The sequence below is a fragment of the Crocodylus porosus genome, unplaced genomic scaffold (genome assembly GCF_001723895.1).
Source record: "Crocodylus porosus isolate Cpor-Errol unplaced genomic scaffold, CroPor_comp1, whole genome shotgun sequence".
Lineage (NCBI taxonomy): Eukaryota > Metazoa > Chordata > Crocodylia > Crocodylidae > Crocodylus > Crocodylus porosus.
In genome coordinates, this window is record NW_017728928.1 from 7,233,173 (window position 1) to 7,260,861 (window position 27,689).

Below are 27,689 nucleotides of genomic sequence, written 5' to 3' on the forward strand. Positions count from 1 at the left end.
AGTCAAAACATTTCACTCTGGCATTTTCAGAGTGAAAAATGTCAAATTTCAGTTTTCAAAATAATATTGTTTTGAAATTTGCCAAAAATGATTTATAATGAGAGGTAATTCCCTTGAACATATTTTAGTTGACATGAAACAATATTTTTCTTTGCTTCCCCCCCCCCTTTTGTTTTCCCAAGGCCATTGGAAAAAATACAGTCCAGATCGACCCCAAACAATTTTTGTCCTTGATATTTTCTGTTCCTGCCAGTGAACTAAAAACTTAATTATTTGCACATCTCTACAAAAAATGACTTGTTGGAACTTTAAGAGAGAACAAAACCCAGCCTGAAAGTCAGCACTTGAAAAGTATGATGAGTCTGACTTGAATCTACAAAAGCACAAGCACAAAAATTTCCAGATGAAGAGGGTCTTTTATAAGAGCTCAAGAACAAGAGCTGGTCTTATAGCCTGTGCTGAGCCGTGGAGTACCCGAGTGCGGCTGGGCGAGTTAAGGAAGGAGCATGCTCCAGTCCTGTTCTCAACACCCGAAAGGCCTGCTTTGTCTTGAACGCTGAATGTCCTGGCTGTTGCGGGTTTCCATCTGACACTTAACGTTATGTCAGAGCACGTTTTTTTTTGTATTTAATATATGGGTGACTATGTGTTTTTAATGAAGGTGCCCTGTATCCCAGAGCTAGCAAATGCATGATGTGTTGCTGCGATCGCCAAGATAAGTAGTAATTTTTAAATAAACAGCAGTATAAACAGTTACATAAAACGCCTGTAAATTGCTGGCATATAATTTTAGACTGGCTTAAGTTATGTAACCTACTTCTGGCCAAGATTTTTTTTTTTTTTTTAAATATCCAATTCATCCACTTTACAATTTTAGAATAAAGAGGCAGGCTTCTTTTCACCTGTTTCTTTTTAGAACAGATCACTTTGTAGATGGACAGACAGACAAGAGGGAACCAACATGTCCCAATCATGGGCTTATTCAACAACACTGGGGCCCCTCCTCCTGAGTAATGGACACTGAAAGCATCCACCCCAGCAGCACCTTTGCCACTTCTGACATTTGTTCTCACTTGCACTTTGGTTAATCACCAAGTTGTTCTCTGAATTCATTACATCCAAAGATTTGATGTCATGTTATGAAGGTGATGTGATTTAGTGAAAGATCAGACCAGACTGGGATTCTGGGTGCTATTCCCACCATCTATCGGTGACCTGCTCTGTGACCCTGGACAAACCAGCGGGTCACTGCTGCTTTTCACACTTATCTGGAATCCAAGCTCTTTTTGGGGTGAGGACCATTTCCTTCTCTCTCTTCTCCACGATGCTCAGCCTAGGGGGCCTGGATCTCAATTGGGATCTGCAGGTGCTATCATAAGACAAGCAATAAGCATTACACGGTGTGCTATGTTGCACAGAAATGTAAATGCAAGCTGTAACATGGCTCAAACACTCCCATTAGCCAATGCAGAACTGTTACTGCCTATTTTACAGCTGCGGAATTGAAGAGGTTAAGTGGCAGCAAGTGAGTGTTTGAACAGCTACAGCCCAAGAGTGCTGAACACCTTCCTCTGGCCAACAGTGTCTGACATGAGCAGTTTGGCTCTTAAAAAACTAAAAGCACTCCACGAGTGGAAAATTCCCTCATTTTGGTCTGAAATACCCTTGTTTTATTTGTATATATATATATGTATATATATATATATATATATGTGTGTGTGTGTGTGTGTGTGTGTGTGTGTGTGTGTATATGTATGTGCGTGTATGTGTATATATATGTGCGTGTGCATGTAAGTACCTATGTGTGTGTTTATACACACACACACACACACACGCACACACATAAATAAATAAATAAAATTATTATTATTATTATTTTCTTTTATATGCATCTTCACATCTGGGAATCCAAGTGAAACAGGGACAGAAGTCAGAAGGGCCACAAAGCTAAGGGAAGGAACTTCCAGGATTTCCTTCAGCCCGATACTTCATCTCCTCTCCACGGCGCTGCGCAATCTGTTTTGATGGTTTTGCCCAACGAGGGCTAGACAGGACTCGCTCATGAGAGGTGCTGCTGGCTCAGATGGCTGGGTCACGCGGCTCGGGCCCCACCTCTCTATACGCTGGACTCTCCACCCCCTGCGGTGCTGCCCTATAAGTTTGAGCAGAAACACCAATTCAGTTTCTCCATGTTTCACTGGCACTAGATCACTGGATTAGCTCACTGCATTAACGAGCTATCTTCCTTAGGCAGTTCCCTAACACATGAGTATCTAATGTAAAGAAGTTTGTACTAGTTGAGGTTTTTGGTGGTAAGGCACTTGGAAGATAAAAAAAAAATCTATAAAGTGTGCACATTATTAACTATTTTTTTCAAAGAAAAGACTGGTCAAGAAATACCTGGGGGTATTGCTGGAAGAGAAGCAATAAAAGTGCATTCAAAAATGAAAAGAGCAGTTAAGCAACTGTACTCCAAAGTCTGTGGTTGTCTTCGATCAAGGACCGCTAAAGGAGCCCAGACACATGACCTTTTAGGGAGATGTGGTGTTGCAGGTACACTCAAGGACTGCAGGACGTGGAAATCCAAGTCAGCTCCCCGCTCTGAAAATGATTCCCTCTTTGCCTTTTTGGGCAACGTTCTGCCTTTCTTGCCTATCAACAAGTTGTTATCACCACTTGCTTATCTAATTTACATGAGTATTGTGAAGATTCATTAATTGATTATAGTTTGCAAAGCATTTTATGTGGCAGAAAGCAATCCAGGACCAAGCGTGATTGAGAAAGGTAAAACAGAGGGAATTACTTTTTTACTTGGCCTTAGATAGGAATGAAGGCATTGGACTCAAGGACCCTTGTTTGACGCTGGCTGACATCATTATTCACTGAATCACATCAATTACCATTTGATGGTCTGAAATTAGGGTTCAGTTCCTAATGGATGTACGTCTATGCTTCAAGAAACATCCCTACAAATTGTATCCTTCATCTTTCAGTATAATACTGTGCAAAAAATTATTAATTTGATTCTTGGATGTAAAAAGTAGATACGTCAAGTAGAAGCAGTGGAATTATCTTGCCTCTGTATCTAGCATCATTACAGACTTTTACCAGAATCCTGCATGCAGCTCTGGTGCGCACCCTTCCAGTATGTGAAAATACTGGGAGAGTCGAGGAAAGGCCATAAGAGTGATCCAGGCAGTGAACAAACGTTCCTCCTGATGGCAGGCTTAAGGAGCTCGACTTACCTTATCAAAGCAAAGAGTGGGGACTGACTCAATCCCTGCGCATGGAACAAGAGGAGCATTGCAAGATCGGTGCCTGGAAGCTGCAGTTAGACCACACGCTGGAGCAACTTGCCAGGGCGAAGCGATGGTATACAAGATGAGACTCCTGCGCTCCTGGAGTCATTGCTGCTCACGTCCCAAACGCAGCAGCAACCTGACCTCACTCTTCGTTTTACTACGAGGCCAGGTGTTCCCTCCCACCAGCAAGGGTTTCAAGGAGGCAGGTAAAACACATGTCTCCCCCATAGGCCAGTGAAAGGGGAAAGGACTGAGAAGAGAGAGAGAGAGAGAAGAAGGTGACCCAGCCAGGCTCAGCTATGCATCCAGATCTCCCATCAGTTTGCCATTAACCTGGGCGGTTTCCAGTCTTCCCTCTGCCACTTCTCAGTTGAAGACAGCCCCCACATGTTATGCTGGGAGTATGAATATGTTAAAGGTTGAGAAATGCTCTGATACTATGGTAATGGGAACCACATAAATATCTAATACAGGCAGGCAGATCCATTGCCTCCCAGTGTGGGCTAGTGGTTACAAAGCCACAGTTGAGCTCTGTCCAACTTGGGGTCTGAGTTTCAGTTATACTATGACCAATGTGCGCCACTCTGGCAATGCAAAGAAGTTTAAAAGTGAGAGCAAATTAGATACTAGAACACAGAGGGAAACTTAGTGTGAGGCTGACCAAAAGTCGGCGTGTCCTCGAAAAGCATAACAGGCCCAATCTTACAAATTTCCATTCGCAGCAAGTAGCTTTAACTCATGCAAGCAGCTGTACCAAAGCCAATGGCACATCTCAGGAAAATAAAGGCTTACTCACGAGAGTAGACCATGCATGCCCTGAGCTCCGACTCTTTCTAAAGCACAGCATATTTAGAAATGCCAATTAAAGAGCACGGTCATAAAAATACCAACAAAAAAGTCACCTAATCTGTACAGCGTGCACATTTTGATACAGGAACCTTTCATAGCAACATCAACAGAGAGAAAGAAAACACAGAAACACCCACCCACTTCCATTGTTTAAGTCAATTCCAGTTCTTTTCCTTACTGAGTTTTTTAAAAAAGGACTTATTTGTACAGAACATGAATTGCTTATATTTAGGGCTTTATTTTTCCTAAGTTAATCCCTAAATTCTTTTTTAAATGCTATTAGATAGTGGTCAGGGATCAAAGAAATTCTCAGCCCAGCATGGGGGCTGCCTAAGCTGTGAAATGCTACTTTCACCGGAAGAAGTACAAGAAAGCGGAGATGGAGGAAGAGGGTCAGGGGCACTAGAGAGTGCAGAAGATAATGCAAACATAAAAATGGCCCTGCTCACAGAACATCACTTGCTGCTTACTGGACGGGCCTTACTGGGAGCACAGAGAACTTCTCCACAGGGGGGAGGCGATGCAAGAATGGGCATAGATGGAAGCAGGGCTAGCATGCAAGGTTGTTAAATGCGGTTTGATGGCTGCTGGGACCGAGAGAGAGAGGAAATTGTATTTTAGTGCAGTAAAGCCCTGGATCCTGCCAGTTACAGCATGGTTTTTTGGATGGTTTCAAGGTCCCCGACATCTCACACTGAACAATGGGTATCTGGGGAAAGGGAACAAAGACCTCTGCCATGGTGTCCTTAGAGAACACCCTGCCAAGCATCTTACTATTAGTTGGTGGGTGTCAAGTTCCTGAGGGAAATACCCCCACCCCTACGGATCTGCAGAAGCTGGAGCTAGTGGCCTGCCTAGCTGACAGGCAACAGGGGAGGAATGCAAATAAGGGCAGCAAACGGCAGGTCTTGAGTTCTAATCCTGCCTTAGCTGTGGATGGTCTATGTAAGTTTGGGCAATTTATGTAACCTTTCTATCCCATTTTCCTAACTGAGAAAATACAGATAATAGCACTCATCTGACAACATCAAAGAGGCACCATAAGGGTTATTCAACTAAAGCTTTTACAGTTCCATAAAATGCTTATTTATGAATATCATCTACTTAAAGGTATAAACCTATATTCTCGCACACTCAAAGGGAAGATGAGATCAGGCCATAAGTGTCTGGGTTTTCTCATTGCCATTCATCTTGAGCTCCTGCTCAAAATAATCCTAAATCACAAATAAAAATAAGAACAAGTGAATGGAGTATTTGCTGTTTTATCAGCTGCAATAACCTTCATTTAATATTTAATCCCAGAGGGATGGTCTCGCTAAATACTTGCAAACTAATCAGAAAGACTATGCTTTTTTTTTTTTTTACGTCCAAAGCTTACTACAAAAGCTGAGAGGAGTTAGAAATAAAAAGGTTTGTTTTAACATTACACATTTTTTTACTTGCTGGGCATAAAAATAGAAATCAAATTGCACAGTCCTGTTAGCTACCAAAATATAATGTGCAAATAAAGCGCCCAGGAGACCTAATAAAATGCCATAAATGAACTACTGTAAAAATATCAGGCCACACCTATTCTGCAGGATAAACTCCAACATGTTACAAAGAAACATATTCTCCTTCATTTTTAATGGAGAAAAGAATTGGTTTGGGGATAGAAAGAATGAGTTTCAGAATCTACAGAAATACTGTGATTGGTTAGTAGCAATGGCATAAGGGCCCATTTGGATGACAAATGCCAGCATGCTGGGTGCAGAATCAAGTTATGTGGCATTTGCTGCAATAAATTATAAAAGATTCATGGAAATCAATATTAAAGCATTATGTTTTCCCACATAAGGGCCCAATCTTACAAGGATATCCCACTTCCCTCAACTCCCCCGGGAATCCAAAAGAGCTGAAGTGTGCTTTTTTGAATCTCATATTACATTTCCTAATGTGATATGGAAAAAAGATGCATGTGTCATAACTTTACGTAGAAAAGGGGTATATGTGGACATTCCACTGAGACACAAACTAGGTGCAGTATCACAAGAACTACCTGTGTGTGTGCATATATAAACAGGCAGACAGAAGTCAAGGGGATTACTAATTGAGTGAAGATGGGTTTAATGTGCTACATCAAAGGAATTCCCTAAGTTGTTTTAAAAATCTATCTGAGATTTCTTTTCATGTCAAAGTGTTCAACAGAAGCCTCATATTTACCTCAAATGGACTTCGGAGCAGACCTGTAGCTCTTGGGCTAGATACAGACAGTCAAAAAGCCGGAGGCTCAATCAATTCAGTCTTTGCAGGTTAGTCTAAGATGCACAGATTCAATTGAAACAGAAGTGAACAGGCATTTCCCTTTGATTCAGGAAATGCAGCCACAGGCCTGTAGTGGCTCAGGCCGGAAGCTGGGCAGTGCTAAAGCACAGCTCTCTGCCTGTGTGTTTGCTGCCCCTGAGGTCTCTGGGGTTTGCAGTCCAGACTTACAACCCCAGGACTCTGCAGGGTTGCTCATCACTTCTTCCTGCTGCCAGGTGCCTCTGGGATTTATAGTCTACAGTCACAGCCAGCAGTAAGTTTGAGCAGGTGAAGGGGTGTTTACCCCCCTCCCTGGCCCCAGTCCCCAACCCCCAACCCCCAGCTAGGGTTTGCCTAGAGGGGCGGCAGCTCCCTCCTGCCCCCAGACCTCACTGCGTTTCCCGCTTGGCTTGGCTCCCCCACCCTGTGTCAGCCAGCCCTCACTGCTCCAGCGAGGGAGCAGAGGGGTAGGGCCAGCCCTGCTCTCTGGAGCAGACAGCACAGCCCAGGGCTGCAAAGCATCTGGGATACTGGGGGGCTCTGGTTTAACTTGAACCAGGAAGGGGTCTGGGACAGAAGTTTCAGAAACTAGTTTGACACAAATCACTTAAGTCTGATGCTACATTCAACCAGGTTTGTCTTAAACCAGTTTCAGCCAGTTTGAAACGGGTCTATGTGCACTGAACTTGTGTTCTGCTACAGGTTTTAACCAGTTTGTGATCACTTCAACCACCTTGTGTAACTTCTCTCCCTAGCCTCGGTGAAGGGCAAATGATTGTGAGCCAGTTACACGGAAGTTTGATGGAGTTACAGAATATCTATAAAATAGGCTCACTGGAGTAAGATTCTGGAGATCCCAGACTCTGACCTTGAAAGGTTCCTCTTGTGGGTGCAAAATGGCATTTCACTCTCCAAGGCCCATTCAGCTCCTTCTTCCAAGACTTCCAGTGCCAGTGTTGGGGTTACGTGGGCGCTTATTTCTCGGAGAAATGGGCTACGCCCAATACAAACTCATTTCACATACCACCAAACCAGCTGTTTGGTGGGAATGAATTTTGACCTCTTGGGACTTGCACGATACTAATGCAAACCATGTTGAGGAGAACCACAAATTGCCCTGGAGGAAGGGAGGCAGGGAGTAAGGTTTTTTGGCAAAAGCTACACGAGAAATAACTGTCTTTTCCTGATCTAACATGACTGGCTGACGTTTTCAAAAGACCTATAACACTGACATGAAATAAGAACGTCCTTTCCATCAGGCGGGAGCCCTAGACGGCTGTCAGGCCATGTGGACAAACAGAAATGTGTAAAATGGTTTGCCAAGAAACAAACCAAAAGAAGGGCAATACATGGGGATAAAGTAGCCCAGACAGTTCCTTATCATCAGCCCAACTCAGTGCCAGGCTGGGAAGCGACTTCAGACCCCTCAGGTGAACTGTGTGAAGCTCTATTAGAGGCAATCCTGCTACTGGAAACACATTTTTTGTATCTTGGCATGTGGGCCCTGGGACTGCTGTCTCCTGAGAGGGTAGAGTGGCTCAATTTGCCTAGTCAAAGGAGGCTCAGAATTTCTCTCTATTTGCCAACGTACCTTCAATCAATCTAATTAGTCAGCTTTGGGCACCGTAGTTGCTTCTCCATTTCTCACCAAGAGATGGATTTGTAGAATATGTCTTTGTTTGGGAAAAACAGATAAAGGAAATGAAGTATACATCAAGTCTCTCCATATTTCATATTAAGTTTTCATTAGTGCCTATTCTTAGCTCTACCTCTATTCTTCTGTCTTATCTGAATCCTTAAACCTCCTAACACAATGATAATGACTTCTGATAGGAGCATACACTGTATTGTGACACCGCTGAAGAAGAAGTAATGCACATCTGAACCTGGACCTGTGAAGGGGCAAAGCAAAAACAAATCAGATTTAAGGCAGGGAGAGGGGAGCTTCATTTTTTTTTCCAGGTTTGCAATGCTCTATTGCCATTGTTGAATTTCTCAGCAATATTTACAAATCATCTTTTGTCCATGATGAGGAAAAGGGCTTTTCATTCAATTAAACTGATTTGTGGTTGTGCGTGCATGTGCGTGTGTGTGATGCATGTGACACTCATTGCAAGGGAAACTGGTTAAAGCTGCGGCTCTGAAAGATTCTGGGCCTGTGAACACATACCATCAGACTTCATTAGGATCACATCGGGATCTTGCCTATACTGGAAGGTTTTTTGCATCCAAGCAGTCACACTGATGTAGCTCTGCTGGGCAAACATGTAGCATACAAGAATGCACCAGTGTAAAAGTAACACCCTAGTAAGACCCGTCTCAGCTCGAGTTGGCAGGAAGTCACTTTCTGTATCAGTGAAGCACATTTATCCCAGGTGCTCACCAGTGTGAGAACAAGCAGTATAGCCAAATCCAAAGTGTTTGCAGAAACAGGTGCAAAGTTTGCCCTTAGAGCACGATTAGCCAAATAGATAATTTTTAATGAAGTATTACCATGCTTAATGAGCTTCCTAGACCTTTGTGCTGGAACTGCTTTTGAATCTTCCCCTCCAGCTTGGAGAAGATTACTACTATTATCATTGATTCAAGCCTCAACACATTTTACCAAATTACAATATACAATGGCAACATTTGACTTTTCAGCCATCGCCATAATGCACCTTTTTCCGGAGAGAAATTTAGAGGATTGCGCCAGCAACTTTAAATAACAGTTCAGCGTAGGAATAAAGAATACCCCAGCTCCTTAAAGAAACAGCTTTATTCCTTGAAGAAACAGCTCGACAGAATGCAATCACTCAGCTGGATTCCAGCTGGGACACCAAAGTCAACACCTAGCTATCTAGTGTGATTAAATTAAATCTCTTAATGAAGCAAGCTGGTTTCAGTGGTTGTAGTGTGAGGGCAAAGCAGCATTCTCCTATATTAATATTTGTAAATGAGGTAACAAGGGAAACCTTGCATGGAGAAAAACAGCCAGCGGATTTAAACAATGTTCTGCTACAAGTCTCGAAACAACATTGAACAGATAGGCATTTGGAAAGCAGTCTTCCACAATGCAGAATCAAGCCACATACCAACCATTTTTAGAAACAGATAATACTGTATATTAAAAGGAATTGTCAGCATGTGTCTCATGCAATGAAGATCCTTAGAAAATAACATTATCAGCATAAGAAGGGAGGCTTGACCAACGACAATATATTACTAATTCTTCTGGTGCCTTTTTTCTCTTAAATTAAGTATTAACCTAGTAGGAAAAGGTATGATCCTCAATTCACAAAACACATAAACATGTGCTTAACTGGGTTACTGAATTATGCTTTTGGCTAAAAGAGCCTTGGTCAAAATTATCAAATTTTGTTTGTGGGAGAAGCAGCTCTTACCTGGTTCTACTAATTCTTATGGGAGATCATTTGAAAGGTTTATTTCATGGCCCTTCATATGAAAAAGGATTTCACTCCAAAATGTAATAAGCAATTTTACATGTAGTGCTTAATTGATCCCCACCAGTTACTCAAGACTCATTAAAGTTTTTTGGGGGTTTTTTGCTTTTTTTTTCCCCCATCCAGCCCTAAGTATTCTGGCCTCCGGGGTAAAAGGACTTTAAAAGAATATTTTGGTACACTTAATTGTTATCCTAACCAGACATAAAACAACTGGCAGTGTAGAGAACTCAAACAAATGCATGAGAGAGCTAGTTAGTACAATTTACAAAAGCTTTGTCAAGTTGGATAACAGTTTTTTGCTTCCGCACTTACTGAAGAGGACAGAGGATGGGGACAGATGAACAAATTATATGGAGCTAAAAGGGAGAAAAATTAATTTACCATGTATCAGCCATTCTGTCCTATCTGCTTCTATCTTGTAGTAAGCGGACCCTGAATTGGAACAGCCTCCCCCTTAATGAAATCCCCATCCCAGAAAACCTGGTGCTCAGGGAACTGCTTGGCCAGACTCAAGTCCCTCCTTTGCCTAATTCACATCAGGGACAAGCCTGGCTTTCCCACACCCCAGGGAACACCGCCAGGCCTTTGGCTATCCTGGGCTGGGGCTCTTGCAACATCTTCTGTTAGAGCAGATCTGTTACAGAAAATTAAATCTTCATTGAGTCCAAAAGAAAGAGAACAAGGCAGGCTAAGTCTATATTCTGGGATTCATGGCTCATGTGTAGGATGAGACCCACATTCAAGTCTCTTCTCCAAGAAAAGTGCTCCAAAAGAGGATAGTGAGAGAGACCCAGCAGGGACAAGTTGCAGATGCCCCTTCTTTCCAGCTCTGTGATAGCAGCCTGGAAACCCTAAGATTACCTGCAAGAGGGGGCCTCTCAGGCTCGGGCCAGATATCCTGGGGGCAGAGAGGCATGGTGGGGACCCCCCCTTCCAAGAGCTAGAAGCAGAGGACTGCTCCATTTAGTTTGGGGAGAACAGAATGGGTGCATGCCAAAGACTTTTCATTTTGGAAAAGCAGAAGGCCCTTTCCAGAGGAAATCCCCCAAATTCTAGTTTTTGTTCCGATTTGGAATGACACTTTTGTAAAGAAAACGTTACAAGCTCCCGAGGAATAGAAAGTCCTCATGTCGATTGGCTCTACTCGTCGGGGCTATTCAGATGGAAGTATTTTCCTATTCATTCCACTTTAGGACTAACGGGTGCCACCCAAAATGTACTGCTCTTCCAGGAATGATGTGGCAACACTGGAACAGCTAAATTGGCGGGGCTGTGATGCTGCTGCTGCCAGCAGTATCGGCTTCCAGAGGCATTTCTTTAAGGAATGGAGGTGTGGGTTTGGCATATGCAAGCCTACACATGTTTTAAGGAGCACACAGACACTAAAGCTTAGCTCATGTTTTCTAGCAGGCTCATCTTACTGAGCTGATGTCTTAACCACAATGATTCAAGCAAACTGCTTCAAGAGATCCTTGGGTAATGGCTTGGGTAAACGGTGCGCACGCGTGCCTTTGTAATCCAGAACTCCATCCAGATCTCTCAGTGGGGCAAAGTTAACTAAGGAAATATTTCCATCCAAACATGACTTGGAAAGATCGGAGAATGGCTTAGAAAACCAGCCCCTGAAGGTAAACATGAGCACTAAAGAGCCTGTGCATTGTTAAGAAAGGAAAAGAAAATGCATCCAAATCCAGTACCTTTATATTTGGTGACTACAGCTGAGTTGACGCTAAGAGGTTCTTGGAAGGTGACAGTGAGTGATGTACTGCTTGTTACCACGAGACAGACGTTGGTTGGCGCCTCGGGGGCTCCTGGGAGAGAAGAAAAAACATCAGATCCTCAGCACAACAAATCCTATTCAAACAATGTTTTTGTGTCTTCAAAGAACCAACTGAAAACCACACGGCAATTGTGAGTTTTGGTTTGTAGGTGTTTGTGTTCTCTGCCTTTTGAGCATTTTAATTAGTGCCCCGACTAACTATATCCTGCAGGCACCATTTGTTTCTATCATGGTCTTCAGTTCCTTTGGGTTAAAAAGATCTTCCTGTATGTATGTAAGCATGTAACTCAATAAAACAGAATAATGCTAATTATGTCCATGAACAAGTCCTATAAATCTCTTGGGGTGAGGGGAAAGAGAGAGGGGACAAAACCACAAAGAGCTAATTAAACCTTTAAGGCTTCCCTGAAAGATTTAAATCTATTAAATGACACATTTCTACATTACCGGGATTCAGAAATCACAAATATTATCAGGGCCAACTGTGGTCATTCTAAAATGTGTTGCTGACTGTGGCCATAAGCGTCTTTAAAAATGATTAGTTTAAAGAGCATCAGTCAGCTTTGATATAGGAAACTTAATGTAGGTTGTATTACTTATCGTTTGCAAAAACAACTTTAGGCCCTTTTGAACCTCCAGATAATTCAGGGGCAATTCTGTTGGTGAATGAAGACTATGCAGTTATCCAGTCTTTTACATTTTATTTAGGGTAAGAGAACTATGAAAACTATTGTGAGTTAAAGAAAAACACAGTGGCTAAGGGCAAGGGCACTGGCCAAGGTCTCAGCTAGTGTCAGCTGGCTTAAGTGAAGCTACCCTAAATTGTGAATGTGGCTTGTATCTTTTCCACTGTTTTATTGCAAGTAATGAATACAGCCATCTTTGTTCCATCCTTTGTATCACACTACACATCTATCTCAGCAAGTTTAGTACGTGATAACCTTCAGGCTCTTATTTTTCAACGACATTTTTGTACAGGTAGTTTTAAGGATATTAGTGGCCGTGGCTCAATTACAGTGCATGTAGCAAAACAAGCAGAATGCTTGTACTAACAGAATAGTTTCAATCCCTGGTTTATTCCTTCCCGTGGGCCACAGCCTACCCAGCTTTTCAAGCTGATCAAAATACTGTCCAAATTTTGATTAAATTTGTCAAAACATCAGCTTTACATATGCCCACAAGTGTGTGCGTGTGTGTATGGGGGAGGGGAGAGAGACGAGTCAAAGTTCTTTGGGAGAAAAATTAAATTCCACAGTTTGACCAAATATAGAGCTGCTGAAATGCTTCTCAAACTACAGTGAAAAAAAAGGTTGGTTCCTTTCCTTCCAAAATGGCTCCATTTTTCAACCACCTTGAATCACGTTCAGCGAAGTCAGAAGGAAAACACCAAGGGAAAAAGGCAAGGAAAGGGATGTGTATTGGCGGCATAAGCATTAGACGTTGCACCGAGAGCTGGCGGGCCTGATCAGCCTGTTGGCTCTGAGCATACAAGTCCCTGTACATAAGTGTCAGGAGGTTCGAATGCCCTTCAGTCTCAGGCAAGTCAGTCATTTTTTTGTCCCTTCATTTTCCCACCTATAACACTTACGTGCCTCACAGGAGCGTTTGTGAACACAGGGAACCACTCTGCCAGTGCAACTTAGTCCCGTTTGAAGAGCACTCCACAGACTCCCATAACCACTTCAGTGCTACTTACTGGCATGTTCGTAGCCTGCTTTCATTCGCTTGTACAGTCGGTATCTCCACTCCCACGCTTTCAGCTGCTTCTCTTTTTCTGCGCTGTCCATTCCAAGCCCTTCACTCATCACTTGTGCGGACAGTTCATTCACCCGCTGCTGGGCTTCCTGGACCAACGTGCTCAAATGCATCAGCCTGCTTTCCATGGTAACAACTGTCAGAAAAAAGGAAACGTTAATGATGGCTGGGTCGTCTTAGCTCCTGGCACACGTTCATTTGAAGATGCCATGGATCCCCAGTGCCCGTTGGAGGAGGGTGCAATTTTGGTATCAGATCCCAATCGTGTCCTTTCTTCTTGTCAGCGCAGGGGGAGCCTGGGGGTCATGAACATCTTTTGTGCATAGGGATCGCCTTTTATAGGAACTGAAATGACCTTGCCAAAGTACATGTTGCCAGACCCGTGTACACCTGTAGTCAAGGATGGCTCACAACATTGCTAAGGAGGTAAAACCTTCCAACTTTTGGAGCCGAGACTGTGACCTGTTTTGACACAAAAACCACACCGAAGGGTAAAAAATGACTACCTATGGGATATAATAAAACCTTTCATAGATCCATTGATATTCTGTTATATCAAAAAGTTAATCCAGGAGCTCAGCAGTGAGCATAATTTTTGCATCAGAGCAAAATAAATAAAAATCAGCAGAGGTACTTTGGTTGGCACGTGTGTATTACACGCACGTTTTTAGTCTTAACGTAGTCTCTCTCAAGCTGGACTTTAGCCAGAAGTCCAAAAAACCTCCTACAGACTGATGTGAACATGCCATGGGATTTTTAACAACTCCTGGAAGAGAACAAGGGATTTTTCAATACCTCTGACATCCCGAAGATCTTCGAAGAATGCTCATGTCTTACACTTTGCTTTCCAAACCTGGCGCGCAGCCACTCTTCTTCAATCTTCATATGGACATGAGACAGATGGCCATGCGACCTGGAGTCTGCTGGCACCTTCAGAATGAGCTATCTTTTGTGAGGCCACAGGGTGACCGGACTTCCTGACAAGCGTGGTGTGCAGAAGGAAGATTTTATGGGCAAGAACGGCAGCTGATGCACTTACCATTTCCTTTGAGATCCTGCTCCAGAGTTGTTGGATGTTGGAAAGGTGTCAAATTAGCCGATGGAAACATTAATATTATTTTTATTTAGTTCTAGATGACCAAGCCAAGGATAAATGAAGGGAGCTGAAGAGTGAAACAGTTGTCTAGCATAATGATAGCAGTGAATGTAGAGAGAAGTCTGCCTTCCTTTTAATATTTTAATGTAAATGTTCAGCAAGCTGCACTCCTGGCTGCCATGGTTAAGCGCCTAAAAGAATGACAGGGTTTCTGCACGGATGTCATTCCACGTGAAATGGGGAAAAGGAGTCTTTGCTCTCCATGGCTTTATCCCATATCCTGCTTTTGTATTTTCGCGTGGCAATGAAAGTAATGAACCTGAGAGGTATATTAACTCCCTCTGAGCCTTCTCTTATGGCTAGTACTGTATAGTCACAAGAGAACCCAGTTCATGGTAGTGTTCCTTTCTAGGGGGGCTGCTCCTAAAGACACATGAACCGGGCTCTTCGGTGGCTGTCTCCTTTCAATTCTTTCCATTGTAGGCAGGAGGTGTGATGACTCCTGTCAACCAGGCCATCTTTGCTGTTCCTTTTGCTGAAGGTCTGAGGGGGGATGGAAGAGGGTGTGCCCTATACAATCCACAACTTCTGCCAGAGGACATGGCACAAGAAACTCTGCAAGATGATCCTCAGGAAGGTTGCCTTACCCTAACTACTTCCTATGTCTTTCTGGTTTTGCTGGGATAGGTCTGGGAGTAAGACAACCCTTGCTTTAGCAATCAGGAGCAAGCTTCCAGCAAAGAATCCATAGGAGACCATCAGGAATTGGCTCATTATAGAGTCCAGACCAATAGAAAAGGAACTCAGGAGGTCAACTAGTCCAACCCCTGCACAAGACACGATCCTCCCCATTTAAATCATCCCGGACAAACGTTTATTACGAGTGCTATGAACGGCTCTGGAAGACACGGTCTAGCAGGACTCTCAGATGCGCACTTGAAACCATCAACTGATGGGAAAGGGTGATGGCCTGGTTGACAGGAGTCATCACATCTCCTACCTACAATGGAAAGAATTGAAATGAGGCAGCCATAGATGAGCCCACTTCATACGTCTTTAGTTACTTCCACTCACCTTGCAATTGTGTACTGGTGACGAGAGAGTATTACAGCCCCGTGCCCTGACTTTGAACTGGGGGAGGTGGGGATTTTGTCTGTATTCAGCTTGCGCAGACCTTGATCCAGCGTGTACTGAAGTCAACGTGAGTCTTTCTACTGAATGCTCGATCAGGTCCATGGAGCCCATGGACAAGATTTCACTCCAGCAGGGTTGCTTGAACACAGGCAAACAGACGTGTGGAAACGAGGCAGAACAGGAGAAAATAGGAAGCGACTGCTGCCTGCTCTGAACAATGGAGACAAATACAGAGGTGTTGAAAACCGTTGTTCTGAGGGATGACTGCTTCGCTGCTTGGTTCCAAGTGGCGACTTGAGACCCTTGAGGACAAAAAAATCCTAATAATTTGATTTTGATTGAGCAAGCCTTATCCATTATTGCAAATCAGAAAACTAAAAATCAAGATAAGTGAAGTGGAAATTTGGTGAGTATATCCTGAAATGGAAATGAGGTGGTTATATATTCATATTCTCTGTGTTCATAGGCATGTTTGCATTAATTACAGGAAATGAATACTAATTTATGATTGCCCCTGCTCACCATCAGACTGCATTTATTTACAGATGAGGTCAATGAAAAATTAGTTTAGTCTTTTTTACTGCTGTTTAGAACACTCAAGACTGTGTTTTCCTCTAGATTTGTCATGGTTAATGAATGTTGCTTCAGCAGTCAATCATGTACTCTAAATGCTGTCACACTTTTTTTTTTAAAGCCTCAGTCATGAACCATGACAGAAAAATAAACAAATAAATATAAAGCTAAAAAACTCTTTTCACTGAGCAGCTACACTATGCAAAAATCTCCTGGGAAGGTTAAAAGAGGCCAGAATAAATGATAATATAAGTGCTGTGGACACAGAAAAGCAATAAAGGTGTACCAGCACGGAGGGGCTGGCAAAACAGCTCAATACACATCAACACGCGCACACAGACACACACACACATACATGCACTCATGCACACGGTCACACACTCTCCAGTGAAAAAAACTGGCAATGCTAGTAGCCTCAAGGTGCAATTTCCTGCAGCACCAAGATTGACACGCCAGGACTAAATGCTGTTAATTTAACTAACTTCAAATTAATGGCACAGAGTCTGCAGTGGCTAAGCCCCTCCAACACAGTCTCGTTATAGCCTTGCTGGGAATGTCCTAAATATAGGCATTGACAGTTTAAAACAAATTTGTATACATTTGTGTATTTTTAGCCACAAGTAAGGCGTCAGAGTTTGTGCCATGGTTTAAGGTTGATTAATTGAGTTGGTAAGTCTCCCCCCACCCTTCGCTTTTAAATTATGCATAAAAAGGTCCCATGAAGGAAGACAAAGGAGAGTTTTATAACCACAATAAGTGCCACTGGTGTTCCAGCGCTGTGCGGAGGTGTATTTCATGCAGGGATTTCATTGGTAGCAGGCAATGAAACTTTACTGAAGCCATGCTACCAGTTCAATGCTGCAGCCTTTTATCACTATGCTTTCATTCAGTATGGTCTTGATTTATATAAATGTGTGAAGGTCAATGGGAAAACTCCACTGGGCCTTAAAATTTCAGAAGTCTTGTTTTAATGGGAGTGAATGCCCGAGTTATTAGAAGCAATATGCTTAAACACTCCTTGCTACATCCTTGAGACCCCTTTTCTTGGAGCAGAGTCTTTGCTTTTCCAATTATTCAATACACATAGTAATTTATTCCTTTATCATGAACTCCACACCGTCTCTGTATTATTGGCTTGGTCCCTAACTACATATTTTTGAAAGATTTCTATTGTTGCTACCCCTGAGCTAAACATGCTAGGCCACTTCTAGACCACAGACTTTGCATGCCAGTTAGCACCATCCTTGCTACATGCTGCATTGCTCCATAAGAAGCATAATCACTCCTGCAAGGCACAGAGGCTGCACTGAGTAGCACTGCTTAGTGACAGAGCAAACTACCTTTCCCTTGCACTGCATGGACCCAACCACACTGCTATAACTTAATCCACAGTGCACCCACATCTAGGAGCGCTTGTACACATCACAATGTTACCATGCACATGTGACAAAATTTTCACTTTGTGTGACTTAATGGCATCACACTTTACACATACACAAGTTTTGGGGGTTTTAAATGAGTTTGTGTTGTCACAAACTAAGCCACATCCCGACGTAGTTTAGTTTGCAGTGCTGCAACTTGCAACACCGCAGCCATTAATCTATCAGCTTGCCCCCGAGCTGTGGGAGGGGCAGGCAGGCTCTGCAGAAAAAAAGGCTCAGGCCCCTCACGGCTTCTGCCTTCAGCAGGCACCTGCACCTGCCAGAACACCTGGGGCCACCCAGGAATGGGCTGGCCCCTGGGAGAGCGCAGGGAGGTGGCAGGAGGGCAGGTAGGCGCGCTGGCAGCAGGAGAAGGCAGCAGGACTGGTGCATGGGGTGCTGGAAGCCTGAGCCAGCTTAGGGAAGAATTGGACCATGCACCTCCAACCTGGGGCAGCACTTGGCCCGCTAGCAGTCTGCCTGGATGGCCCCAGGGGGTGCCGCCACTGTGGAGGGAAGGACTGAGACCCCCCACAGCTCAGGGGCCTCTCGGCCTGCCAGCAGCTTGCACCCTGGCCACGGGAGAGGCGGGCAGGCTCCTCCTGAAAAACAAGGATCAGACCCCTCGCCACTTCTGCCTTCAGCAGGCACCTGCGGCCACCAGGACAGTGACATGTATACAGTGACGGAAAAATGAAACCCTCCTTTCTCAATTAAAAATTAAGCGTTTCAATATAGGGGGCACAGAATGCAATCCTGAAGGACTAAACCCCCGTCACGTGTACAAGCGCCCCAAAATACTATGGAGTGCTGATCTCCCATTCCCAAAAAGGATACATAGACTAGTACTAGGAAAGGCACCAAGAAGGGCAGCAAAGACAATCAGAGTTATGAAACGAAATAAAAAAGACTGGGACTTCCCCTGAAAGCGAGATGGCTGAAGAGGGAGAATCTGCCCTTTATAAAATCACGAATGGTGTGGAAACAGATATTTATATAGATATAAATATAAAGCAGTACGGGACACAACGAAATGATCAGGTAGTCACTTCAGAATAAACACACACAACACAGAATCAGTATCTGGGACATACCAGTCAGGGATATAATCTACCGATAATAGGGAGGGTTTGATAAAGGATCACTCTACCCTGTTTCTTATATTCTTCCTTTAAAGCATGTGCTACTTGCCACTGCTGTTGACAGGACATCGGCTTACCTCTGGGTAGAACCCAGCGGGAAGCTAGAATTAGAGAATTAATTTCCTGTTCTGCAAAATTTGTTGGATTTAAAAAAAAAAAAAGGCTTTTGGTTTTGGCGTGAACCAGAAAGAACAACCAATATTTCAGAATTTCTAGTGAAACAATTTCCAAAAAACTGTCTGGGTCAAGCAAAACGGTCTGTTTACATGCCTTCAAAATGTTTCATTTCATTTTGACCCTTTCCAATTTGGCCATAAAATTAAGTTTTGAAAGGACAAAGCAAAGCCTTGAACTTCAGAAATGACAAGATGAGACGCTTTGACTTTTTAGTCATTTTTCCAAAACCAAAAAATGTGTGAAAGCCAGTAAAAATTCTGGAAAACAGTTCAGTTTTGTCAAAAAGATAGTTTTCCAACATTTTTTCTGGCTATAAGCTTTTCATGGTTTCAGCGTGGTTCCAGTGTTTCACTCTTTCAACCGTATGTGAAACACAGAGCGAGTGACTGGGTGTGTGCATTGCTGAGACCCTTACGGCAATATCCCGTTACTCTCCAGCGGGTTTCTTCTCTGCAACGCACAGCTCAAATGTCTTAAATACTGCATCTCTAGCGCCTTTTAGTACCAGTAGATAACATCTCCTGAGCTTGCGCTCAGCAAACAAATAGCCCTGCAACTGTTGTCACGGTGACACAGCTGGTTGTGTCCAGATTAAAATGAAATCAGTCAAAGTTTATAGGCAATTTAATTAAACTTCCCCAAGCGGGACGCAATGCAATTTGTAATTCTTCTTTACTTACAGTGCGGACTCTCCTTTGCTCCAATCCTCAGAAGGATCTTTGCGATGGGCACGTTGTTTGTTAGGATGGCAATGTCCAAGGGTGTTAAACCCTCACTGTTTGGTGTGTTTAGATCCAGCTCCTCCGGGGTGTATTGATAGAGGAGAATCTGAACGGCATCCAAGTCCTGCTGCTCCACAGCCTCGAACATAGCTTCGTTGCACTGGAAATTCTGCGCATCGATAAAAGCAGAAATTAATTACCATTTTTCATACGGCACGGAAATGCTTTCATATAATTTTGTATCACATTAGGCCACTCGGGCGCTGGCACCGAAACCCAAGTGTAAGGGCTGAAGTAAGGACCGATTTTGAGAAACGTGCAAAATCCGATGCCCTTTGCTTTTGCGTTGCACTACACACGTGAACTCAGTTCAGGTTTGCTGGCAGGTTCAGTGAGCTTCACAAGCCTTCCAAAGCAAATCTGCCCTGATTTACAGGCTTGTTCTGCAACCAAGCTACAGGTGTGATCTCTCATGGTCGCAGCGTGAAACTGGATGGAAGTTTGTGGTTTTGGCAATGTCTGACTCTTGAGTTTGCTCAAACCCCAAACTCAAAGCAAGAATCCGGGGTGTATAAACCCAGGTGATCAAAATCCAAATAAAATAAGGCAAGCCTCAAAATGTTTTTTCACAGCTCTTGCATGAGCTGGTAGGAGATGCTGTTTATTTGGCAATTCTGAACACGTCACTCCTTTTGGGGTTTTTTCCTTCACTTGTATTCTCCCATTCAGCTTGGAAAAAGGAGTCTTGAAATTCAGCGGAAATTGTAGGCCTTAGGTAAAGGCTAGGGGAACGAGACTGACGTAGAATAACTGCTGATACCCCCAAAATATTGGCAAGTGAGAAATTGCATGCGTCTGGAGGGTGCCTAGAAAAATGCAGCTAGGGTAGATAAAAACCATGGAAAAGATGCAAGGCATTGACATCTTTCACACACTGCTCGAAGCTTGAAAAAGAATAGTCAGGTTGTACCACCAATCTGTCCAAGAACTAGGAGGTAAAGAAAGAGTTGCACGATGCAAAGACACATCGTGTCCTAATGGAGCTGGAGGAAAGCAGGTGCAGGGAGACAGCATGGCCTGCAGGTTTGGTTGTTTATGGGAACATTGTTCTAATGTCTACAGCGGTGACGTGTTATCTGCCAAGTTTCTTCAAATTCCCTTTCAGGGTCCCTTTGTGATAATTACCCAACAGCATCCTTCTTTTAAAAATGAATGATTAGAAGCAACTGGCCCAGCTGTGCAGGGAGAGCTCAGCATGGTGCGGTGCAAGGGAGCGAAGATCCATGTGGCTGTGCTGTACCGATGGATGCGTGAAAGAAATACATCCTCAAGAGACAGAGAGATGCTGCACTGAAGCTGGCTCCTGTTACCCGCTGCGCTCTGTGCAAGGGGTGGAAACGTTTCAGAGCCAGTCTGCAGCGCCCCAGAGGTAAGGAAAGCCTCGGTTCACTCACTAGCAACCTGTCTGGCTGCATTCAGACCCTTGTTGCTACAGGAAAGTGCTAGGGAGGCAGGGAAAGATGGAGAGTAACTCGTGAATTTTGAGGCCTCTATCAGAAAGCAATCTCTAGTCCTGCAAGGGATAGCCTAACAAGACTGACTAGAGCCAGCTGTAGAGCAGTCAATGGGACGTCCTTCATCCTGGGTTACTCTACATGGGATTTAAGACCCAAAGTGAACACATCTACCCTGGCGATCTTCAAAAAGCATCTTGATGCCTGTCTTGCTGGGGTCCAGTGGTCTTTCCTGCCCAAGTGCAGGGGGGCTGAACCCAATGATTTCTAAGGTCCCTTCCAGCCCCTAAGACACCTGCTACTGTTCTTATCAGCAGCTACTAGCAATCTGTCTCAGGAAATCAGGCCCAAGAAATCTCAGGTTTGGCAGCCAAAGACGGAGTGCCCCATATGTGGGCAGTTAAGGCCTCTACTAGCTCTGAGACAGGTCTAGTCTCCATCTGTAACATCAGCCAGTGGTGTTGTGGCATTAGTCCTCTATATTTGTGCCTTTTAACATTTGTTTGCATGACAAAATAGAGGGCAAGACATTTTGAAAAATTTGGTTTGCCAAGAATTTCAGAATAAATGGTTTTGGGGGCAAATTAAATGCGGTGTTTCACTAACATGGCGACACTGTGCTCCAATATCAATTTCAGAAATGTTTACATTGTAATTTAGGCTGTAAAAATCAATGAAAATGAAAGAAAAGATGCACTGCAATCCTCAACGACTGAAATGCAGCATTTCAACCTTAGTGAAAGGCTTCACTTCAAACTAATTTTTTTCAAAACAAAATTTCATTGAACTCAATATTCCTAAAGAACACATTGATTGCAAAAAAAGAAGAAAAAAAAAAAGAAGCAGCAGCCATTTTTGGAGGGAGTAAAGTTCTGCTGGAAATTTTTCATTCAGCTCTAGATTTCACTACAGGAGCTCTACACATCTGCTGTTCTGCTTATGTAATACTTGGTGGCTCAGAAATTACTAATCTCAGAAAAATTTAATCCATCTGCAATAAATGAATTGCAAACAGTGCAATAGGGCTCAGGACCCCCTGGTCAGAAGGAACATTGCACAGGAAGTATCAGATACAAGGCAACAAATGAGGTGATGTTATCTGAAAGGGCAGCCACTGTGAGCTGTCTTCACTCATCAGTGTATTTGGTTGCCCAACAGAAAAGAGGTTACAAGCCTACTCTACACGTTGTTCACCCCCCACCCTGCCCCTGCTGCATTTAATTTTATCTTTAACATATCAAGCACAGTTGTATCAGGCCTTCCCACCCACTGTAAGGAGCCTGGCTTTCTCTTTTGTGCTTATCTTGAGAGTTCAAAGCACAAAAGCGAGGCAAACATAGATGTTAGAGGCTAGAAGGGACCTTACAATAGGGCTCTGCGAAGCTTTGGTAGCTGATTTGCTTCGGAGGAGATTTGGTTCGATTTGGCAGCCGAATCTCTGAATCTGAATCTAATCAGAAGCCTCCGAATCGATTTGGAAATGATTTGGCACCACTTCAGAGATTTGACCATAGATTAAACAGGCAGCAGTCCTCACCACGCTGGACACAGCTGCCTCCAGCTGGTAAGTCTGTTGTGGTGGGCAGAGGGGGGAAGGAAGGTGCGAGGGGCGGGGATTGGGGCTGGGACAAGCTGCCCAGCTGGGGCGGGGATGAGGGACATGGAGCAAGCCACAGCTGCATTGCACCACCCCCAGCCCTGGCCAGGCAAGTGGCAGCAGGGCATAGCCCCTGCTCCAAGCACTGCTGCGCCCACATCCCACAGCCCCCCGCCCTGAGTCCTCGGCTGGATAGCTTGTCCCAGCCCCAGCCCCAATCCCTCCCTTGCTGTGGGGGAGTTGATCTGCGCCCCTCCCCCCATGCCCCTTCCCTCCCCCTCTGCCCAGCTGGAGGCAGCTGTGTCCAGCATGGTGAAGACTCTTGGCCTGTTAAGACCTGGCAGCATGCAGTGGCAGAAGGCCCCCTCACCCCAGCTGGACAGCTTGTCTGAGTCCCAGCTCCAATCCCTCTCTTGCTGTGGGGGAGTTGATCTGCGCCCCTCCCCCCATGCCCCTTCCCTCCCCCTCTGCCCAGCACAACAGACTTACCAGCTGGAGGCAGCTGTGTCCAACGTGGTGAGGACTGCTGCCTGTTTAGTCTATGGCCGAATCTCCGAACTGGCGCCAAATCTTCAGATCCGATTCGGCCAAATCGAGATTTGATTTGGAGATTCAAATCACTGTCCCTCCAAATCGGCCACGGTAAGAATACTTACCACTTTGCACAGGCTTATCTTACAAGATCATCGGGTCCAGCTTTCTGCCTATTTCCAAGGAACTCCATTTCAAGACAAAACATGGAGCAAACACGATGTTCAGGACATGGACCTCTAGTACCTAGCACAGCAATTGTGAGACCGTGATTTCATCTGCGCACAGAGTACGCTGATGTTATCACGATGGTGCAAAAGGACAATCTTGAAATGAGAGGCAGATGAGCGATGGGTAGCTAGACAGAGGGACAATGTTACCTAAAGCAATTTTTTAAGTTTTTCAAGGCGAGCATTGTCACTTAAGAGGGAACATCTAAAATCAAGGTAAGAGATAGATCTTGCAAGTTTCCCCAATTATAGGGAAAATCCTAAAATTACATTGTTTTACTGCAATGCAGCACAGTTTCCTTTTATTGCAGCAGCTCTACACATCTGCTGTTCTGCTTATGTAATACTTGGCTGCTCAGAAACCACAGCTGAGAAGTTGGGTGTAGTGCAGCCTTCCCCCCTTTCGATTCATCGCTGAAACATCCTGTTTAGAACGAGGGAATTGTGTTCGTTTGTGGTATGAGCCTGAAACACGTGAAAAGTCATCAAACCCCGTGAAATCTTCAGGAGCTTGAGGTTATGGCATACCTTTGGGAGCTGCCTGTCACCAAGCTATTGAGGCATACTTGACTCAAATAAGGGTGTTAGCTTTAGGGTTAAGAAGCACACTCCTTTTCTCTCTGGTTTATTGCCCTGAATGGAGAACCGACAACTATATCCTTCCCAAGCCTGCTTTTTATTAAGATTTAGAGCTGGCTATCAATACCATTTTAACATGAATATTTAGTTAAACTTTAAAATGAATTAATTCTGGCCACATCTGCACCCCTTACAAGTTCATTTGATGTAGGCATTTGCACCCTCTGTTTTCATGTCATATATACAGCTAAAGCAAATTTCAGGGGAAGCATCAGCACTGCCTGCACATTCATCTGACGGGGAAAAACCAAACACTATCAGGTGGCTGGTACCACCGCTGTGCAAGCCAAGTCAATAGGCAATCAATTCATAAAGACATCTCTACAACTCTTTATTAGCTGAATGAAATCGAGTACGTGCACTTGAGAAAATAATGATTGATAGTCACCGTGCAAGCAAGAAAAACGACCAGGTGAGACAAATCAATGGTTCAGTACTTCCAGGGGGCTCTAGTGGGGTGAGTACAGGACTAGAAGCCACTTATTTCTTTCTGCCTTCGAATCCCCTCCCGACACTGAATTCTTTTGCGATACCACATACAGTCTCAATTTCACATTTCTATAAAATTAGCATTAGAGTTATTTAAACTGACCTGAAAGCATGTGCATGAGGATTCAACGTAAGGTTTTATATGGCGCTATTCAAGTGACAAATATCACCTTATTTTATATTCAGATTATACTGAAAGTTCAAAATCTGTGTTGTGCTGATTACATCGCATTGCAAGGGGCAAACTTGGTGTTAGAAATAAGCAAAACAATCTTTTTTTTTTTTGGTACAGCTTCAGTATTTGGGGCCAATTCCTGCAATTTGAATACTGTAGCTGAATGAACTCCGTGGTGTTTACTGTGGCTGTACAACCTGAGGCTAAGAGCAGGATTTGGCTCTTTAAAAAATGTATACGTCTGCACTATCAGATGATATGTTAGGTGCCGTACAATGACTGTACCCATCCCCAGAGCTGGGTAAATATTGCTAAAAAATTATTGGAGATTTTAATTTAGTTCAGTTCAAGACCATGATTCAGGTACCTTTGCAAATCCTACTAGGTGCCTATCTGTAATTTTATATCTGTACATCAGAAATTCTGGGCATGAGTGCTTTGGTGAACAGGACTTTAGCACACACTTAAACGCTTTGCCAGAACAGGCCTAAATTTGTTTCTCAAACATTAAAAACCCTACATTCATCCAAACAAGGAGCAGAGCATGCAGTATAACCCACTTTCTGTCTCTTTTCCAAATCTCCCTGTCACCAAACTACAAAAATCAAATACTCTAAGTGAAAAATTCAAAGGGCTGAAATACGCTGGAGAGGACAAATTGTCTCTTAGTTTGGAACAGCGAAAAGAAAAACGTTACATCTAGTTAGAGCTCTTTCGACATACAAAAGCTCTCGTCACCGCAACAGTCGAGCACCTTGTTTTCATTAGCAGGTTTTAATCTCATGATCCTACAGCAAGTTAGCAAAAATATCGATCCTGTTTTTTAAAATGGGGACGCAGAAGAGTCAGTGGTTTGCCCTTGGTCACACATGGCATCTGCATCTAAGCTAGGAACACAGCTCAGCTCTTGAGCTCCAGACAAGTGCTCTGTCGACTAAACCACCTTTTCCCAACTGTTAGTTTGCAAACAGAAACCCAGAATCTCTTTGCAGACTATATTTGCCGCAAATAGTTGACACACACTATTTAAAACATTCTTTAGCACTGCAGTGTTATTCAGTCATCTGCAGCTCGGGGGGACGCACTTCCAGTGGGGATAGGAGGACGACACGATATCAGGCCCACATGTTCCATTTCAGACCAGCTGGTATTGTCAAAATAATTCACAAGAGCCTCCTGCTTTCTGCCTTCATTTGCATTCACTAGACTATTTTTCCCTACTATGAAATTACCACTGGGTGCAAAAGGAACTGGAAGGGGCTTTTGCAAGCGATCCACTGAAGTTTGGGGTCAGTTTTCAAGTTTCTCCTCCTTGAATGGATTAGAAGCTGCCAGGAGACTTGACTTGAGACAGCTGCGCTAAGGGATAGATTTATTTAGGTATTGCACCCATTCAAAAAGCTACATATTGAAAGGGACCACAGTGTTGCTTTGCTGAAAGCAATAACCAAGTTCCAGTAAAGTGATTCAGTGCTAGGGTGTTTAAGAATGCTATCCTCTGTAGCTAATTAAAATGAAGTACCCCTTTCAAGTTATTTGCTTTAGGTTAGCTTGAAAAACTCCACTATGTGCTACTGGGGTAGGAAAAAATGTTAATGCAATTCCAGCAAATATTTGTTTTGATAAACACGAGTTCAAGAATACTGCTATTTTGGGGCATTGCTATGCCTGTCACGGGACAACAATTTCTTGAATTGGAAAGCGCTGCAGAGAAAAAGAGACTGGAAAGAAAAAAAAAAAAGTGTTCACCAGCAGAAGGTGAAGAAAAACTAAAAATGCTGCTTGCTCATTTGGAAATTTGATTTTAGTCGGAGGTGATGATTATGCCACAGATGCAGTTATCAGAAAATACAGCAGCAAGCAAGCAGTGAAGTGTCATATTTCTGCCCTATTTTAATGGCTGTCGTGTTGTGTTCTAGGGGAGGCTGAAAGCAACAAGAAGTTGGAAGATTTAATGTCTCCGTTGGGACCTGATCCAAAGCCACTGGGCTCAGCAGGAGTCTTCTCCTTTGACTTTCAAGGGTACGTGATCAAGCCCTGAACTGGTGATGGGACACAGAGCTGCACCTCCTGGCACTTACCGCTCACTACAGGTCAGCAGTGACCAAAAGCTATCAAACTCTCCTGCTGTGTAGTGGGTCAATTAATTTAGCAGGTTTTGCTCTATTTGCCAGTGGAACACCGCTCATGTCACTGCTGATAACAGAGTCAGGGGATGGCCAAGGACTGACCCCAATGCAAACACTCCCAGGCCTAGCAAGGGAACCAGGAGTTCCCGGCTAAGAAGAAGCAGAGGGGCCGGGAGAGAGCAAGTTTGACCTCCGAGGATAACACAAGACTGCCATCCCCAGGGCTGGCAGCTGCTCCTTCGGCATGGCGGATGAGCCTTCTTCATCCACCACACACATCAGCTTGGTCTCACGGCACGCCGTGTCCTCCTCCTGCTCCTCACCGCCTCTTGACAGCATTAGCCACACAAAAGATGTGTGATTAAAGAAATGGTAAGAAAAAAGGGAGATGGGAAGCATGACTGGACAGGGCTTTCCAACAGCTCACACTTCAGGTCTGCACCAAGCTCCCTGAACCCCAAATTATCCTCAGGTAGGAAGCACCGGCAGATGCTGTGCCTCAAGGAGACATGCCTCCTGGATAGACGGAGGCTGCATTCCCATTACCAAGTGTGGTAAGTACTTCCCACTGCCTCCCCTGCCACAAGGTACAACAATTCCCCTGAGCAGCTCTCGGGGTGATAGCAGGGAGCCATGGTCCTATATTCCCTTTAGGATGCCACGTCGCACCACGGTAGTATGGACACAGCCATTCCTCTAGAGCTA

At 44.0% G+C, this 27,689-nt stretch overlaps 1 protein-coding gene across 1 annotated transcript in view; it reads right to left on the reverse strand.

The window, feature by feature from the left end:
* ANKFN1 (ankyrin repeat and fibronectin type III domain containing 1) overlaps positions 1-27,689 on the reverse strand; it is an 89,499-nt gene that overhangs the window by 37,615 nt on the left and 24,195 nt on the right. The window contains exons 4-6 of the mRNA XM_019542801.1: positions 19,639-19,849; positions 13,357-13,551; positions 11,578-11,691 (exon numbers count right to left, since the gene is read on the reverse strand). Of these exons, the coding sequence (XP_019398346.1) occupies positions 11,578-11,691; positions 13,357-13,551; positions 19,639-19,849 (520 nt within the window). The remainder of the gene's footprint in view (positions 1-11,577; positions 11,692-13,356; positions 13,552-19,638; positions 19,850-27,689) is intronic.